Consider the following 16847-nt stretch of genomic DNA (forward strand, 5'->3'; position numbering starts at 1 on the left):
ATTTTAGAATACATTTATTTAAAATTGCGACCCCCGACAAACAACATACCAGACAGACAAATACACCAAAAGACACGTACCCCCCTGTAAGGGGGCATCACCACACGACTGACACGTATACACCCTCACACACACACACACACGCGCGCAAAATGTCGGACTACGAAAAAGAAGAAAACATATACATATACAAGGACGATACAGACAGGGAAAGACCGTCTTCAAGGGTCTCCGCTTCACCAAAAAACATGACCACTAAAACAGATTTATACGAACAGCTACTATCACAAAAACATGAAAACGAGACGCTAAAGCGAAAGCAAAAACGGTGGACGCAAGTACAAAAAATACTCACGACACTTAACATTAACTACACAAAAGCCAAACTGACTAAAGACGGTATAGCCATATACCCAAACACACCTAATGACCACAGACTATTGACAAAGACACTGACAGACAAAGGCGAGGAGTACCACACCNAATTAATGAATTTAAAATAAATATCTTGCTTAAATTACACACATATTGATGTAACTAATATTATCTTATTTAAATAATTTCTCAAACCCTAGATAAAAACTCAAACCGCATTAACTGAAGTTCATAGAAAAAATAATATACAAGATAGAACGAAATCTCCCTAAATAATCCAATAAACCATTACCACAGCGCCTCTGGTGATTTGGAAGCCTAACTAATGCATAATGTAGACGACCGTACACATGCATATGTACATTTGGTTGCCTAATTTAAGTGCAGTATTTATGGTTGCCCATGGGTCTTAATTATTATTAAATATTTTTCCTTCATATTTAAAAGTTTAAATATATATTAAAGTAAAGAAATCTACCTTGTTTAAATTGTCCATACTTTAATATATATAGTTAAGCTTTTAAATATAGCATAAACATACCAGAACCCCATTTGTTTAAAGGAATAAAAAAATATTTTATGAAATACAAAACAATTTATTATATAAACTAGAAATGGTTTATTACAACGGAAAGGACATATTTAATATTAAGACTTACTTATCTAAATTATTCAGAGTAAAAATATATTATGTACTACCAATTTTCTTATATTTGCATAACATAACAAATTTATAAGATTGTTCTAACAGCTGTAGGCCATTTTCAAATTGTCGGAACTCAAAATGAAGTTATTTTATGGCCAGGGATTAATCATAAAGAATATAATTATGTCCAAGCCATGCAATCTTTATTTATTAATTAATATAATTAACTGATTGAAATAACAATTTTACGAGTACCAAGCAAAATGCAGAGAAACTACTATTGTCTATCTACTAACATCTCTAGATATTAAATTGTATCAGCTTATATATTAACAAATCCGATAAAAAGTATTATTTCACTTCAAAATGTTAGTACTCATCATTATTAAAATAAAATGTATATTTTAAAAGATCACAACAATCAACTGCGGAAATTGACAATTCACAAACTACCTGCAACCGCAACCGTTGGAACAAACCTTATAAGTATTTTATTTATATGTGATCTTGCATACAAATCTTATAAAATAAAGATTCTATTTTAAGTGTGTACCCTCTTGCAATATAAAAAACATTTTTTATAAAGCTTTGGATATATTATCATTTCTTTTTAAATATTTTTTTTGTTTCATTAAAATATCTATTCCGGATGTGCCGGAAGTGCAACATTTTTATGATATCAGACTTTAGTACTTCTAAAATAAGTTAAAGATATCATATATTGTCCCTTTCTTCGTTTGTTTTCTTTCAAAAGGAATTTATAAATGACAAATTTGCCATTTTAAAGCGCAATTTTCTCGGAAACTGACAAAGATAGGTATAGGACATAATACATATTTTAGTGTTAGTTTCTTCAGCAGAATTGAAAACAAAAATAATATACAGGGTATTCCATATGAAATAACAAAGTTTAGGGCATTTCCGGTCAAATAGCAAGTGGCAGTCAGTTATTTTTATAATTAAATTTTGCATCAAATTCAATGATACGCATGACAAAAATTTTAAATCAATATCTTTTTTCGTGCCTAAGGTAGAGCTTGGGTAGTAATCTAGTGGTCACCTGGTATATGACGTACTTATGGCTGCCTTACCTGAACACGATTTGCAATTTTTTCAAACTTTTCCCCCGACAAAATCTTCAAGGCCATCAACCTCATCCAGAAATTGATTATAATGTAAATTAGGCTCAACTGACTTTTCATCAAACATTAGTACACAGTACTTATTGTGGGGTTTAATTTTTTTACTAGCTGAACTTAAAACTTTAAAAACAGCATCATGAATTCCCGAAGAAATGGGAATTCTTGACAACACTTTTTGTAAAGTTACTCTTGAAGGTAAAATAAACAAAGAGGATAGTAATTTGTATGCTGCGTTACTCTGCTTGTAAAGGGCAAGGGCAAGAATTTTATCTTCAATGTCAAATCTTCTCCCTTTAGCCTTTTTGCCAAATGATTCAACCTGTCTTTTGAAAAAGTGAACTGCAGGATGGTTAAATTGTTTGGTCAAATCTTGAAAGCATTTTTCTTTTGACCATTTTTCGATAGTTTGGATTTTACGTTGTCAATCCATTTTCCGTTTGGAGAGTATGGAAGCTTTCTTCTCGTAATACAAAGCTTGCTTATACAGAATTCTGGAGACAGGAGACAGTTGTGAACTCTNTTTGCGGTCGGGGTAGACGACGGATGGGGCCCACCTACGAAGGCTGTCCAGGCCTACACGAGATGAGGCAGGATAAAGAGGGATAATCCCCCTCGATCCCAAATCATTGAGGCCAATTTCTAGCCATGGAATAATGGCGCGTATTGGTCAGAATTCAAACTGCAGCCCTGTTATGAATGGAGCGTGAGTTGGACTATTCTATCATGTGCATCGCCTGAGGATATTCGTTACATTGACTCCTAATTTCTAATTAAAAGAACGACACTATTTTTAACCGAACTTTATTTAATAAATATGTAGTATACAATTTCTGATTTTCTATATATTTAATAACGCCTAAAAATGTATGTACCGTGGAATTTTCGTGAATTATCACGTAAAAATCCAATGCATACCCGACACGCCACTGCGTCATGGATAATGTATCTAGGTTTATGAATGACATATCTATGTTCAAGGTTAAAGACACAAATTGTCCGCTCTCTGGTGATCACGTAGACCACAGGCTACAGCGCCGCACGCAGAGATCTACATCCCGACCGCTGAAGCCGCACCGCACGAGTTTCACCGATGCACTTCCTATGTAGTGTTTTCCCGTGAAAGCACGGTATGTAACCAGTAGTACTTCTACGAGTCGCAGAGTCTCCCGCATAGTCCGAGTCACAGTATGCTGTCAATTTCTTTGAATTATTATTTTCATAACATATTCCATCACCTTTTGACCCAATTAAGTAACGAAAAATACTTAACTTAAACACTTACAACGTCTTTGTCCATGGGATCTTCTATTTTTCTGCTACAAAAATTAACTGGGTAGGAAATGTCGGGTCTGGTTTTATTTGATAGGTACAAGAGACTACCGATTGCCTCTCTATAAGGATAATTTAATTTAGTTTTCATCTCGGTGTTCAATTTGTTGGATATTATAGGTGTAGGTACTGTTTTAACTTTCTCCATATTAAATTTGCACAGAACTGATTCTACATAGTGTCTTTGGCTTAATTTTATTTTACCAGGTTGTTGTGAAATATCTATTCCTAAAAATCTATCAGGATTTTCACACATTGTCATTTCAAACTGTTGTTTTAAACTTTTCATTAGATTTAACAGTTCCTTTTCATCTCTGCTGAACACGATACCATCATCTACGTATATCGCTAGACATAAAATTCGCTGTTTATTGGTAAACAGACACTGATCACTTTTCAGACAAATTAATCCATTTGATTTTAAGAAACCACTAAATTTCTCGTTCCACTTTAAAGGCGCTTGTTTTAGTCCATACAGAGCCTTTTTTAGTTGACAGACTTTATTTTCGTTGTCTTTGGCTACTGCTACTGCTACTGAGCCTTTTTTAGTTGACAGACTTTATTTTCGTTGTCTTTGCATTCGAACCCTTCTGGTATTTCCATAAATATTTCTTCAACTAGGTCCCCATACAGAAATGCTATTTTTATATCGAATTTTGTTATCTTTATGTCATTTTTAGCACTTAATGCAAATAAAATTCTAAGAGTTGTATTTATGATAGGGCTAAACGTTTCATTGTAGTCAAAACCATTTCTTTGTTGACATCCTCTTATAACTAGTCTCGCTTTGTATTTGCCATCATCTTTTACTCGGAAAACCCATGTACTCGTCAGAATTTTCTTATTTTTCACTTTATTTTTGTCTATGTACACCCAAGCACTGTTTTTTAACAATGTGTTTTCTTCGTTTATGGCACTTGTCCATTGTTCCTTTTCGGGTCCGTTTGTTGCTTTATGATATGTTAATAATGCTTCTTTTTCTGTTTCCAGTACATAATCTTTAAATCTTTCTGGCAGCTTTATTTTTCTTCCTCTACTTGTCTCTGGATAATTTTCTCCTTCCCCTAATCTTGCAAGTTCTTGTTCGTTTTCTTTGGAATTTATACTAATTATCTCTTCACTGGTACTGGACTCCGAGTTTCTCAAGTTTTCATTTTCAGGTTCTTCACTTGTTTCTTCAAGTTCTTTATCTTCTGGTATATGAACAATTACAGTTTCGCATAAGGTTTCCTTTGTTTCTCCAAATATCACATCTCTGTATACCACTAATTTTCTTAATTTCTCATCCCAAAGTCGATAACCATTTAATGAATAACCTACAAATATATACTTTTTGCTTCTCGAAATAAGTTTTTTAACATACCCCAATGTTTTCGCATAGGCGATTTATCCAAATACTTGTAATCTTGATAGGTTTGGCTTTTCTCCAGTCCAGCATTCAGTGGGAGTTTTTATTACTGTATCCGTAGGGCTTTTATTCAGTAAGTAGGCAGCTACATAAACCGCTCCACCCCAAAATTCTTTGTTTAATTTAGAGGCGAATATTAAGTAGCGATGGGACTACTCGAATGAAAATTATCGATTATATCGATTATGAAAATCTCTCGAGATATCTCGAGTGATCATATAAATTCATTCGATTATTCGGAAACGAATGACAGTGGCCACAGTATTACTAACGTCAATCGTCATCACCGAATAACGCAAATGCGCTGCTCGAGCGAGAGCGCAGTTGTTTCGATTATTCCAACGCTCTAACGAGCTACAAAATCTCGAGATAAGACGGCCGAGAGGATGGATGAGACAATCGAATATCACCGCATAAAAAAGATAATATGCAGTAATTTTATAAGTGGCATCGCGCGGTTTTGAAGGGCGGTTTAGAAGGGAGCTTTATTTAGCAAGGATAGAAATTCATATGAATGAAGATAATACAAAAATTATGTTTTCTATATAATTTTTGTTTCAGAAACCCAAACAATGGATCTCTTTAGGCGTCGACTAGTCATTTTAAACACAAGCTGACGAACCACTCAACTCACAACGAAGAAATGCCGCAATACGCAAATGTCATTCATTTACCTAGCGTCATGTTTCGCATATAATTTGGGATAAGTCGGAAGTTTTCGAAGTAGACTTTCGATTATATATCATTCGAATGATCATTCGATTATAAAATTAATTCGAACGGTAACCTCTCGATTATTTAATTCATTCGATTATTGCCATCACTAATATTAAGGCTCTTGCCTTTTCTAAAAGTGACCTATTAAGCCTCTCTGCCTTGCCGTTTAGTTGCGGACTATAAGGTATGGTGTAATCTAAAATATTTCCTTTGTTTCTGCAATAGTGCTTGAAGTTGGCATTCGCGCCATTATTCCATGGCTAGAAATTGGACTCAATGATTTGGGATCGAGGGGGAATATCCCTCTTTATCCTGCTTAATCTCGTGTAGGCCTGGACAGCCTTCGTAGGTGCGCCCCATCCGTCGTCTACAACGACCGCAAATGCGGCTGATGTAGATGGTTTGTGGCACCTCCTTTTGTCTTGACTGGGCCCCGCCGGCTAGGGCCCTTTCTTCTGGCGCTCTTCTTGCTTCGCCGGCTGTGTGTGTGCGTGTGTGTGTGTGTGTGTGCGCGCGTGAGTGCGTGCGTGCGTGTGCGTGGGTGGGTGCGTGCGTGCGTGTGTGACAGAAAAGGTTAGCGGGCAGGGGGGATGTCGTTGGGGTGGTCCCCAAAGGTCAAAAAGTCGCTGTCTAGGTCTTTTGTGCTTGTCGATCACGTCGTGTACGTAGTCAACGGCTTGCCTGAGAAGGGGATTGTCATTTCTAGCGGCTACGTCAAACCGTTTCTCCGCGTTTTGTCTTATCGTCTGTGTGTAGCGTCTTTGTATTGTAAGTCTCGTAATATGTCAGAGTTTCTTACGTACCAGGGCGCGTCGGTGGCCGTGCGGAGGGCTATGTTTTCCACAGCCTGTAGTGACTTTCAATGCCTGTTTGCCGCGTGACCCCACGCCGTGGAGCCGTAGGTTAGCTGCGGTTGAAGTACCACCTTGATAAGCGTTCGCTTATTCCTTAAACTGAGGGTGTTTCCACCTTTGAGTAAGGGATAGAGCCTAGCCCTGGTGGTCTTCGCTCGCGCCACCGTCTCCACGATGTGCGGTTTCCACGTGAGACGCTGGTCCATCGTCACGCCCAGGTATCGTGTTTGTCGATTCCAGGAGATAGGTTCCTGGGATAGTGTCAGTCTGTCGAGGTTTTGTGGGATTTTTCGTTTGGTAAAAAGGATAGCCGAACTTTTGTTGGGATTAATTTTGACTTTCCACCTGTTGCACCAGGTTTCAAGTTGGTCTAAGGAGTTTTGGAGGAGGGAGACGGAATATCTAGGATCTACGGATTGGGATGTGATTGTCAGGTCGTCGGCGTATAAGTATATGTTGGTGTTGGGGGGATGTGGGATGTCGGAGTTGTAAATGGTGTATAGGTGTGGGGACAGGACGGTGCCCTGGGGGACACCGGCCTCCATGGGACGGGTGGTGGAAAGGGAATCTTGGATTTGGATGCGGAATTTTCGGTGGTGTAGGTAGGATTTTATGAGTTTGGTAAAGGATATGGGATATTGGTTGGTGAGCATTTTCATCAGTAGGCCTTCATGCCAAACCGTATCGAAGGCCTTTGCGACGTCCAGGAAGACAGCACCAGTGTACTGTCCCCTGTTGAAGGCCGCCGTGATGTGCTCGGTAAGGCGAAGGATTTGGAGTTCAGTGGAGTGATTGGGTCGGAAGGCGAACTGCTCGTCTGGAATGACTTGCAGTTCTTGGGAGTGGGTTCTTAGACGGGTTAGGATAATTTTTTCTACCACTTTGCTCAAAGCCGGGAGCAGGCTAATGGGCCGGTAGTTGGATGGGATGGTGTGATCTTTGTTGGGTGTTGGGATAAGAATTATGTTTGCTGTTTTCCAGCGGGTAGGGAAGTGTCTTAGTCTGAGTGTCGTGTTCGTTATGTTTAGTAGGGCCATGAGGCCCTTGTGTGGTAGTCGTTTAAGTGTCGTGTTATGTATATTGTCGGGTCCGGGGGCTTTTCTGTTTTTAAGTCTGCGTATTGTCAGTCTTAGTTCGTCAGGTGTTGCGGGGGGGATTATGTCATTGTCTGGCTCTCTGTCGACGCGTCGGGCCGCGCGCTCAGCCACTATCTCGAATTCCTCGTCTTCGTCGGGCAGCTGAGGCAGTCTACACTGCAGTTCCAGGCTATCGGCGAAAGCCTCGGCCTTTTCCTGGTTCGTGTAAACCACCCCCACACTACCGTGGATTGGAGGAATTTTACGGCGAGCGGTCTGTCGCAGGGCCCTCTGCGTTTTCCAGAGGCTGTTGTCTTGTGGATCCAGCGACTCCAGGTGCCTAGCCCAGTTATCCTGGGCCAGTTCATCCAGAGCCGCCTTCACCCGTCTGTTAAGTACGTTTAAGTCATGTCTGTGTCGGGGGAGGCGGGGTGCGGGTGGCAAGCCGTTTCGCACGTCGTCTGTCACGTATTAAGTTTTTTATGTCATCGGGGAGGGTGCCCCGGGGGTTTGTCAGTCGGGGGACAATAGTCTCCGTCGTAGTCTGAGTCAGGGCGTTTTTAATGTCAGTCTCAAGGGAGAGGATTGCCGCCTCCAGATCATGGGTGGTTTCGATGACTGGGAGCGCCATGTTTCCTTGCATTACTGTTCGGAAACGCTCCCAGTCAGTGAACCTCCTCGTGAAGGTGCCTTCATATCTCTGTCTTCGCCCCAGATCCAGAAATATTGGATTGTGGGCGGAAGACCCTTCGTATTGGGTGGATATTTGGGCATTTAACGGTATAGATTTTAAGAGGGCAATGTCGATAACGTCGGGGCGTCCTACGGGTCCGTAATGTGTCGGTTCTGTCGGTCCGAGTATCGTCAAGTCGTCGTGTCTGTCTTGGTAATTCAGCAGGACGCGACCTCTTGTGGTCGTCGTCCCGCTGTGCCATATGGGGGACTTCGCGTTGAAGTCCCCGATGGCAATTGTCTGGGGCCAGGAAAGGATTTTGTCTAAGTCATTGTCAAGTAGTGGTAGTCTGGGTGGGTGGTAACAGGACACCACCGCAACGTCTCCATGCCGTAGCGATCTCACCGCTATCGCCACGGCCTCTGTGTTTTGAGTTTGGAGCCGCTGCAGCGGATAGTGGTCGATGCACTTCTTTACTATGAGTGCAACACCACCCCCGTTACGGTTTCTGTCATGTCTGTATATGTCATAGTCAGGGATGGAGGTACGGAATGCCTCACTGAGGTAGGTCTCCAGGACAGCCATAACGTCTATGTTTAGACGGTTCAAGATGTCCACGAGTTCCATTTTTTTTGGCCCGGAACCCGTCAAGGTTCTAGGACGAAATTCTCAGCGAGGAGGGTTGGGAAAGCCGACGAGCCATTCGAATAGTTTTTGCATATTCGACACCATGGTCGTCAGCTGGATGCAGAAGTCTTGAAGACGCTTTGTTGCGTCAATCAGAGCTGCGCGCCCTGTTGGGAGGGTGTCGTGTCTGTGTGTGCGTGTGGTGAGGTGTTGTGTTTTTGTGTGGTTTGTGTTTTTCTGGTCATGTCAGCGTATGTGAGTTCCGGGGTTGTGTTTGGGGTGGGTAGGAGGAGCTGTCTGTGTGTTTGTGTAGTGTTTTGTGTCGTATGTGTGTTTGTTTTTTGTGTTTTTAGCTGACCGGGTGGCGCCCGGTGCAATTTGCACACCTGGCGGGCGTGTCTTTGGCCCCTTTTTGCAGACGTGCGTGCTGTGGTTTTCGCCACATTTTACACAATTTGGCTCAGCTGTGCACCGGGTCTGGCCGTGGCCGAACCGCTGGTACCAGTGGCACTGTGTGGCAACCCGTTGCTTTCGCTGCGGCTCTACTCGAACCACGAGCGAGCAGCAGCGGGTTACCTTCAGGATGTCCTCCTGGTCCTGTGGGGCCTGAACTAGGACCAGGGGCATTTCCTGTTTATTTTGACAGCTCGCCATGCGGTGCACTATTGCGCCGGGGAACCCTTGTCGTGCGAGATCGAGTTGGATCTCACTTGGCGAAACACCCGCAGGTATTCCGCGTATCACCACCCTCAGCGTTTTTCTTCGCTGAGGGTGAAGGTGTGGTACTCCTCGCCTTTGTCTGTCAGTGTCTTTGTCAATATTCTGTGGTCTGCCTTATATTCTAACTTTGTCGTGCGAGATCGAGTTGGGCTCTCAGAGTAATAAATAAAGGGGAGGCCGCATTCCCTATTTCAGTACACAGTGTAAACATGTAACCTCAACCTAATGCATGTTGATAAACAAATGATACATAAGTAAACACAATGGTCCCTGGTACAGTGGCGTACCGAGTTTAGGTTTAAAATCTATCATAATATAAGGAAACCATAAAAATTACACTTTTTAATAGAATAAAATCAGAAGTGCTCGATTATTTAAGCTTTCATGTGTAATAAATAGACAATAAATAGGAAAAAGTTAATGGTTTCTTCAAAATCTATAATTAATATTTTAAAAACATTTCCAGAACAAAAGAGTGACTAAAGAAAACTCCTCGATTGAAACTATCATTATACTATAGCTATAGCAATGTCATTGCCTACTATTAATTCTATTATTTCATAGTAGTTCTCGATTACTGGAAGAACATTTATTAAAATAAATAATTTAAATAAAACTACAAGAAAAGGAGCAAAAATATATTTAATTAAAATCTGCTGGAATATAAACAATGCAAAGAAAACAAAACATATTTGTACTAAAAGTAACGGAAAAATGAATTTACATTGAACAACATTTAATCGTATGGGAAAATAAGCATGTTTTAAATGTACGCAACAAAAATAAGCTGAATTTTGAGCTCACAACATTGACAGCTCGTCTCTTATGGAACAGGGACAACATGTGATTGAAGATGTTTTATAGCAACATCTATAAAATTTCCTTCACTGGCAATTTCTCGAAGAGGGAACCTTTGAGACGGCACAACCATTTCATCAACACTGTGCTAAAACGTATTACCTTCCAAATGTTGTATTAATAGGCACAGCTCCATGTGTGAGACATCGTTTTCCAGTTACTGTTACCTTAATATCTGTAGCACGGAAATGCTTCGACAGACATAATTATCCTTTGAAAAATCATATTCAGATATGGCGAAATTTTCTAGCCACACTGCTCGTATCGCAGGATCTTATGGTATTCTACAAATAAACACAGAACTAGTGTTAGTATCAAAATACAAACATAATAAATTAACAAATAAAATACTTAGGACACCTTACACCCTTGTAAGAACTCCCATGGAAACAATGTCAAATTTACTTGTGAAAAGAAGTAGCACATATTTGGCTCTTTTCCTGTAATTGTCGGCATATTATACACCGCATAGGCATTTTTATTGAAATTAAATAAAAAAACAGTTTAAAAAGACACAAAACACTGAACTCGGCTAATATCGATTTCACAATAATAGACTAATAATGGCGTCCCTTATAGTACTGTTTAATACCAGGCAATGATGCCACTTACAGCGTTTGTATTGCTAGGAATTTCAATAATGTATTTTTTTTCGGATATTCAGAATCTATAATTATAAAACAAGTTGCAAGAAAATAGTGCTAGGAATTTCAATAATGTATTTTTTTTCGGATATTCAGAATCTATAATTATAAAACAAGTTGCAAGAAAATAGTGTTAGGAATTTCAATAATGTATTTTTTTTCGGATATTCAGAATCTATAATTATAAAACAAGTTGCAAGAAAATAGTGTCGTAGTCTTATACATATTACAAAGTAACTAATTTGTAAGTCGAGGTCAAGAATGAGGTATATCCTTGTATGTTAATCAATTAAAATGACCGCTGTACCTAGCTATAAAGATAAAAATGTAACATTGGCAGCAAGTTCAAGGACGTCACAAAGTACCAATGTTTGTAAATACACACAGTCAACACAGTCAACACTTCACTATCGAATGTAAATAACGGCGTCCCCTTTATTTATTAGTCTGTCGCCTCACTTGGCGAAACACATGCAGGTATTCCGCGTATCACCACCCTCAGCATTTTTTCTTCGCTGAGGGTGAAGGTGTGGTACTCCTTAGTGATGGGTCGTATTCGTATGAGCCGCATGTCAAGTACAACTCAGTACAGTGTTGATACGAATGGTACGGCTCTCATACGAAATACGAAGTACGGAAGTACGGGCATTTATTAGTGATGAGCTAAGGAAATTCTGGCACTGCTAGTAATGCTAGTATCGCTATCTAACAATACGTTAGACAGAGACGGCAGCGCAGAATCGGCTCGGCATTTTTGTACGGCATTTAAGTGTTTTAATTTGCGATAATTTTATTACAGATTACAAATTTACTTTGGGTTGATAAATAAATATCCAGTTAATAAAAATATTGGATAGTCAGTTTATTTAAAAAAAATGAACATAAAATGCGTGATTTCAAATTCAAATCGGCCGCGGTCGTGTGTTATCGAAACATATGGTTCTTTCGTACCGGTATTTGTTTTTGTTGAATGAAAATTTAATGAATTTGTATTGCATGGAATATGGATGTATAATGCATGCATTTATAAACACTAAAACAGTACACATGACATACATGCATCTAGCCTAGCATAATACGAAATATGGATACATTAGACAGACATTAGTATCTACACTATGCTCGCGCTCGTATTGCGGTACGAAAATAGTTTATCATACGGCGGTACGGCGCATACGGAGTACGAACAGACGGGTCTTTAATCCTAACATTGCTTGCTTTGTCTATGGCTAGCACGTCATAATAGGAGCTGGAGGCTGGAGCTAGCTAGATGTTGGACTGTGCATATGGTATGGTATATGAACTGTGCATGCGCTACTACAGATACGGATGATAGTATTGCGATATGACTCTTTGTGTATAATACGTTTGTACCATATGGCTCTTTAAAAATAGCCGTATTGCCCATCACCAGCCTCGCCTTTGTCTGTCAGTGTCTTTGTCAATAGTCTGTGGTCTGCCTTATATTCTAACCTTATAACCTTTTCAACCGCTAAAACAACAAATACACGAACTCACAGAACAAAACACCCGACAATACCAACAAATACTAACCATGACACAGCAAATCGTCGATTTGCAAAAAACAATTAAACTTTCGGACGAAAACACCACTAAATTACACCAAAAACTTGACAAACTCATTAACAAACAAANAGTTTTTGGTGTAATTTAGTGGTGTTTTCGTCCGAAAGTTTAATTGTTTTTTGCAAATCGACGATTTGCTGTGTCATGGTTAGTATTTGTTGGTATTGTCTGGTGTTTTGTTCTGTGAGTTTAGGATAAAGAGGGATAATCCCCCTCGATCCCAAATCATTGAGGCCAATTTCTAGCCATGGAATAATGGCGCGGCGTGTTCTGTGAGTTAGTGTATTTGTTGTTTTAGCGTCTCATTTTCATGTTTTTGCGATAGTAGCTGTTCGTATAAGTCTGTTTTAGTGGTCATGTTTTTTGGTGAACCGGAGACTCTTGAAGAGGGTCTTTCGCTGTCTGTATCGTCCATGTATATGTATAAGTTTTCCTCGTTTTCTGAGTCCGACATTTTGTGCGTGTGTGTGCGTGTGTGCGTGTGTGTGCGGGTGTGTACGTGTTAGTCGTGTGGGGATGCCCCCTTACGGGGGCGTACGTGTCTTTTGGTGTATTTGTCTGTCTGGTATATTGTTTGTCGGGGGTTGTAATTTTAAAGAAATGTATTCTAAAGTAATGCAAATAACTGATAAATAAGTAAAAACTTACCTGGGCATAACCCCGGGACAGGTGCCTGCAACAAAGATGCCGACGGTCTCTATGCTTAAGCCGGGGATTAGGTCGGTGATTAAAAGGAAAGAAAGGGATTCTTTTCAGGTAGCCTTAATAAAGGCAGGTAGATTTTGCTCGTTGCAATCACTTCACCTCACAAACAAACACGTCTGCTCAGCTCGGCTGTTCGCTCTGAACTCAATCGTACAACACAATCACATAATCAGAACATGTCAGATGATAATTTGGAAAATGCAAATAGAGGGTTATTTATTAATTTTAAATAGGAATTTGCAAAAATAATACTAATAATACTACTGCTTTTTATAATTCAATTTACGTGTTTAATGTCTATAAAATTTAAATAAAATACCAACTAATTTTTGCAAATTTGCTATGCCTGTAAATATAAACGGTAACATAATTATATGTATTTGATTTGTAGATGATTTTGTATGGGAACATCAGAGTATTCTTTTGTTAACTGAGGAATTTAAAAAATGGTATGAAAAATTCCGAAATCCCAAATTAAAAAAAAAAGAATCTTTGGGAAGAAATTGCACAAGTTATGCAGTCTAATGGGTATTTGGTCAATTCATGTGGTGTAGATAGAAAAATTCAAAAAAAAGTACGGGTAGGGGTAAACTGAAGTGGGAATATTTCGATTTATTTCGTGAAATATTTGAAACTGATAAAAGTGTTCATTTAGGAACTGTCATGGCTTCCCTGCCACATGAGAAGACAGAAAATATACAATCATATACCAATTCCATTTCTTCTACATCGCAAGAAAAAGCTTTATTGAAGTCTGATCCATGTACTTCAAATATTACATAAAATCTTGAAAAAAAAAAAAAAACGTAGAGATACATTTATCGCAAAAGGCAGTTGGAAATTGAATATACAAAAACAGGGGAACTAAAAAAAATGCGAATTGCACTCGAAACAAGCAATAATATTGCACAGGAAAAAGTAAATCTTTTGAAACAGTTAATAAGTAAAAAATATTTTTTTTTTTTTTTTTTTTTTTTTTTTTTTTATTTAGGTTTATGATGTAACTATATTGACCCTGTACCCCAAACTCAATGCCCCAATGATATTACAAGGTAACGAAAAGAGTGACTGAAGATTTGAAGTATCGAGTTTAAGCGGCAAACGGGTTCAGTGATTAAAAGTAACTGCAAGTGTATATTTGAAGCAGGGCCTACATTTTTCGGCCCCAGAATCAGATACATATATTTGTACACTGATATAACTCATCACTCAATGATGGCATTTGAACTCCATACTTTAAATTTACAGTAACATTTTTTGTTACTCTGTAATATTAGTGGGGCGTCGAATTTGGGACACCCTGTACATTACTTAAAATTAAAAAATGTAATGGTATGAATGTATTTAAAGAATATTTATTTGTTATTAAAAGCTACTAAAATTAAATAAAAATATGATTTCCTCTGTATCTACATTTATTTATATATAAAATTACAATAAAACAGCATTTCACAACTGGTTAATTCAAAATTGATGCAATATAGTTACGTTTCCTTTCACCTATATTGTGAATTCTCTGTGGCACTTCTACATCATTATTTTCGCCATGGTCCTGTATATTGTCATCCTCATAATCATCAATATTATTTTCATGACCTTCTTTAAATAAAATAAAATTATGCAAAACACATGCTGCTGTAACTACAGTAGGTACCATATCCATTCGTGACATATCTAAATATTTTAAGCGTCTAAATTTGCCTTTCAGTAATGCAAATGATCGTTCAATTGTGGATCTTGATGAACTCATACGAGCATTGAAGCGAATTTGCTCTTCTGTAAGATGGCCATTGTCTCTATAAGGTTTTAAAAGATATGATGCTAACGGATAAGCCGCATCTCCTAATAGGTGCTCATTTTTTGGTATCGGGGGATCGTCTCCAGATAACAATGCAAATAATGGACTCATTCTAAAAACACGAGCGTCATGAAGACGGCCAGGCGCTCCTACATATATATCTATGAATTCTTTTTTATCATTGCAAGTGGCTTGTAGAATTATAGAGTTATAATTATTCCTATTATAATAATCTATTGCATTTCCTGGAGGACCCTTTATAGAAATGTGACATCCATCAATAGCACCAACTATACCAGGGATACCTACAAAATATTTTTAATAAAATTTTGAATAGACTAACCAATTACTACATTCTACCTGATTTTTCTTGAAACCTTCTACAAATCTCTAATCTTTGCTGACGGTTTGGCCATTTTATTATTTCTTCTCGTAAATCAGCTATATGTTGAACTACTTTGAAAAAAATTTGATGACCTGTGCTTTTCGCTAAATTAAATCTGTCACCAGCCGACAAAAAACTTTCTTGTTTAGCTAGTATCCAAATAGTAAAGAGAAGCTTCTTTTCATATTCAACCACTCCATAATTTTCATTTGGTAAAGCCTCCTTTAGCTTATTTAATAGTAACTGAAAACAAAATATATTTATTACATGCCTATATTACTGTAGTAATATTACTATTTATTGCTTACCTCAAAAATACCTCTAGTCATGCGAAAATGGTCATGAAAATAGTCTACATTATATGTCGGTATAATAAATTCATAGTATCCCGGATTCCTATGAGTTTCATTCATAGGAGGTATAATTACTAAAGGTGGCATAACAGCCTCCACCGCATTGTCTATAGCATTCAAATTAATCTCATCTTCTAATAAAGCTACCAAAACTGCATCCAATTCCGTTGCGATTCTGTTGATGTTACACATTTCAAATTTTTTTAGGTTAGGCTGGCTGACATTTAACAGCAAGCTGAAAATGACGTTCAGTAACTTCTCTGTGTGCTAAATATAAGCAAAGTCAATACGCTTTTATTTAGCGCTCATCAACAATGCCCGGCTGAACGCACCCATTAATGTTGGTGATGCTAAGATTTAGGGATTTTTCATTACCAGTACCAGTCAGTGTGGGGTTGCCTAAGCTGGGCGGTCACGTGGCTTACAATCATTTACGGAGATTCTGTATATCTCCTCTGTTGGAGTTAACAAAGGTAATGCCATACATAATTTTAATTTTGCACGTTTTCTTATGGTCTTATTTATTTGTAGCGCCTGACCGTAATAATAAACCATGTTATTGCACATTGCACATTCCCGTAATACAAAATGTGTACTTTCGTTTCATATCACACATATCTTTCATGTTTGCAAAATATATCTTTTTCGTGACATGATCAGTATGAAACCTTCATCTTAGATGACAGTCCATATAAACATCCAAATATTTAACTTGGTCTACAGACTATTTCAAAAGTATCATAAAAATTTATTGAAAGTACAATTATATTTAAGTATATTTTGTTTATAGCTTGTATATGGCATAAAATGTGCTTTTGAAATATTAATGGAAAGTAATTTAGTTTAGTCAAAATTCATTAAAAATTTTCAACTTTTTGTTTTAGGAAATACCAAGAGTCCTTATAAAAAATAACTGTGTTATTCACAGTGCTAATAATATCTCCCGATTG

At 38.2% G+C, this 16847-nt stretch overlaps 1 protein-coding gene and 1 long non-coding RNA gene across 3 annotated transcripts; both read right to left on the minus strand.

Annotated features, from left to right (window-relative positions):
- Window positions 1-10191: 10191 nt before the first annotated feature.
- On the minus strand, window positions 10192-10891 carry LOC111692302. The gene is made up of 2 exons (XR_002763199.1): window positions 10831-10891; window positions 10192-10709 (listed from the first exon to the last, which is right to left on the minus strand). It is a non-coding gene; the product is annotated as an uncharacterized LOC111692302 (long non-coding RNA).
- A 3873-nt stretch (window positions 10892-14764) lies between these two features.
- Window positions 14765-16743, minus strand: LOC108915135 (protein ALP1-like). Of its 2 annotated transcripts, XM_018721099.2 has the most exons (4): window positions 15853-16113; window positions 15520-15787; window positions 15294-15464; window positions 14765-15256 (listed from the first exon to the last, which is right to left on the minus strand). In XM_018721099.2, exons 1-4 carry the CDS (start codon window positions 16087-16089, stop codon window positions 15204-15206), a joined length of 729 nt encoding a protein of 242 aa, XP_018576615.1. In that variant the 5' UTR covers window positions 16090-16113; the 3' UTR covers window positions 14765-15203. The 2 variants fall into 2 exon arrangements, with proteins under 2 accessions (XP_018576615.1, XP_018576614.1); XM_018721098.1 differs by having other exon boundaries at window positions 14765-15464; window positions 15853-16743.
- Window positions 16744-16847: the final 104 nt, after the last annotated feature.

This window comes from Anoplophora glabripennis, unplaced genomic scaffold, assembly GCF_000390285.2.
Source record: "Anoplophora glabripennis isolate ALB-LARVAE unplaced genomic scaffold, Agla_2.0 scaffold1251, whole genome shotgun sequence".
Classification (NCBI taxonomy): domain Eukaryota; kingdom Metazoa; phylum Arthropoda; class Insecta; order Coleoptera; family Cerambycidae; genus Anoplophora; species Anoplophora glabripennis.

Excerpts from the sequence above, each read along its gene's own strand:
- LOC108915135 (XM_018721098.1), bottom strand. The coding sequence starts at position 16,089 with ATGTGTAACATCAACAGAATCGCAACGGAATTGGATGCAGTTTTGGTA. Across the intron at positions 15,788-15,852 it reads TGACTAGAGGTATTTTTGAG|TTACTATTAAATAAGCTAAA; the intron begins GTAAGCAATAAA and ends TTTTGTTTTCAG. Across the intron at positions 15,465-15,519 it reads AAGGTTTCAAGAAAAATCAG|GTATCCCTGGTATAGTTGGT; the intron begins GTAGAATGTAGT and ends AATATTTTGTAG.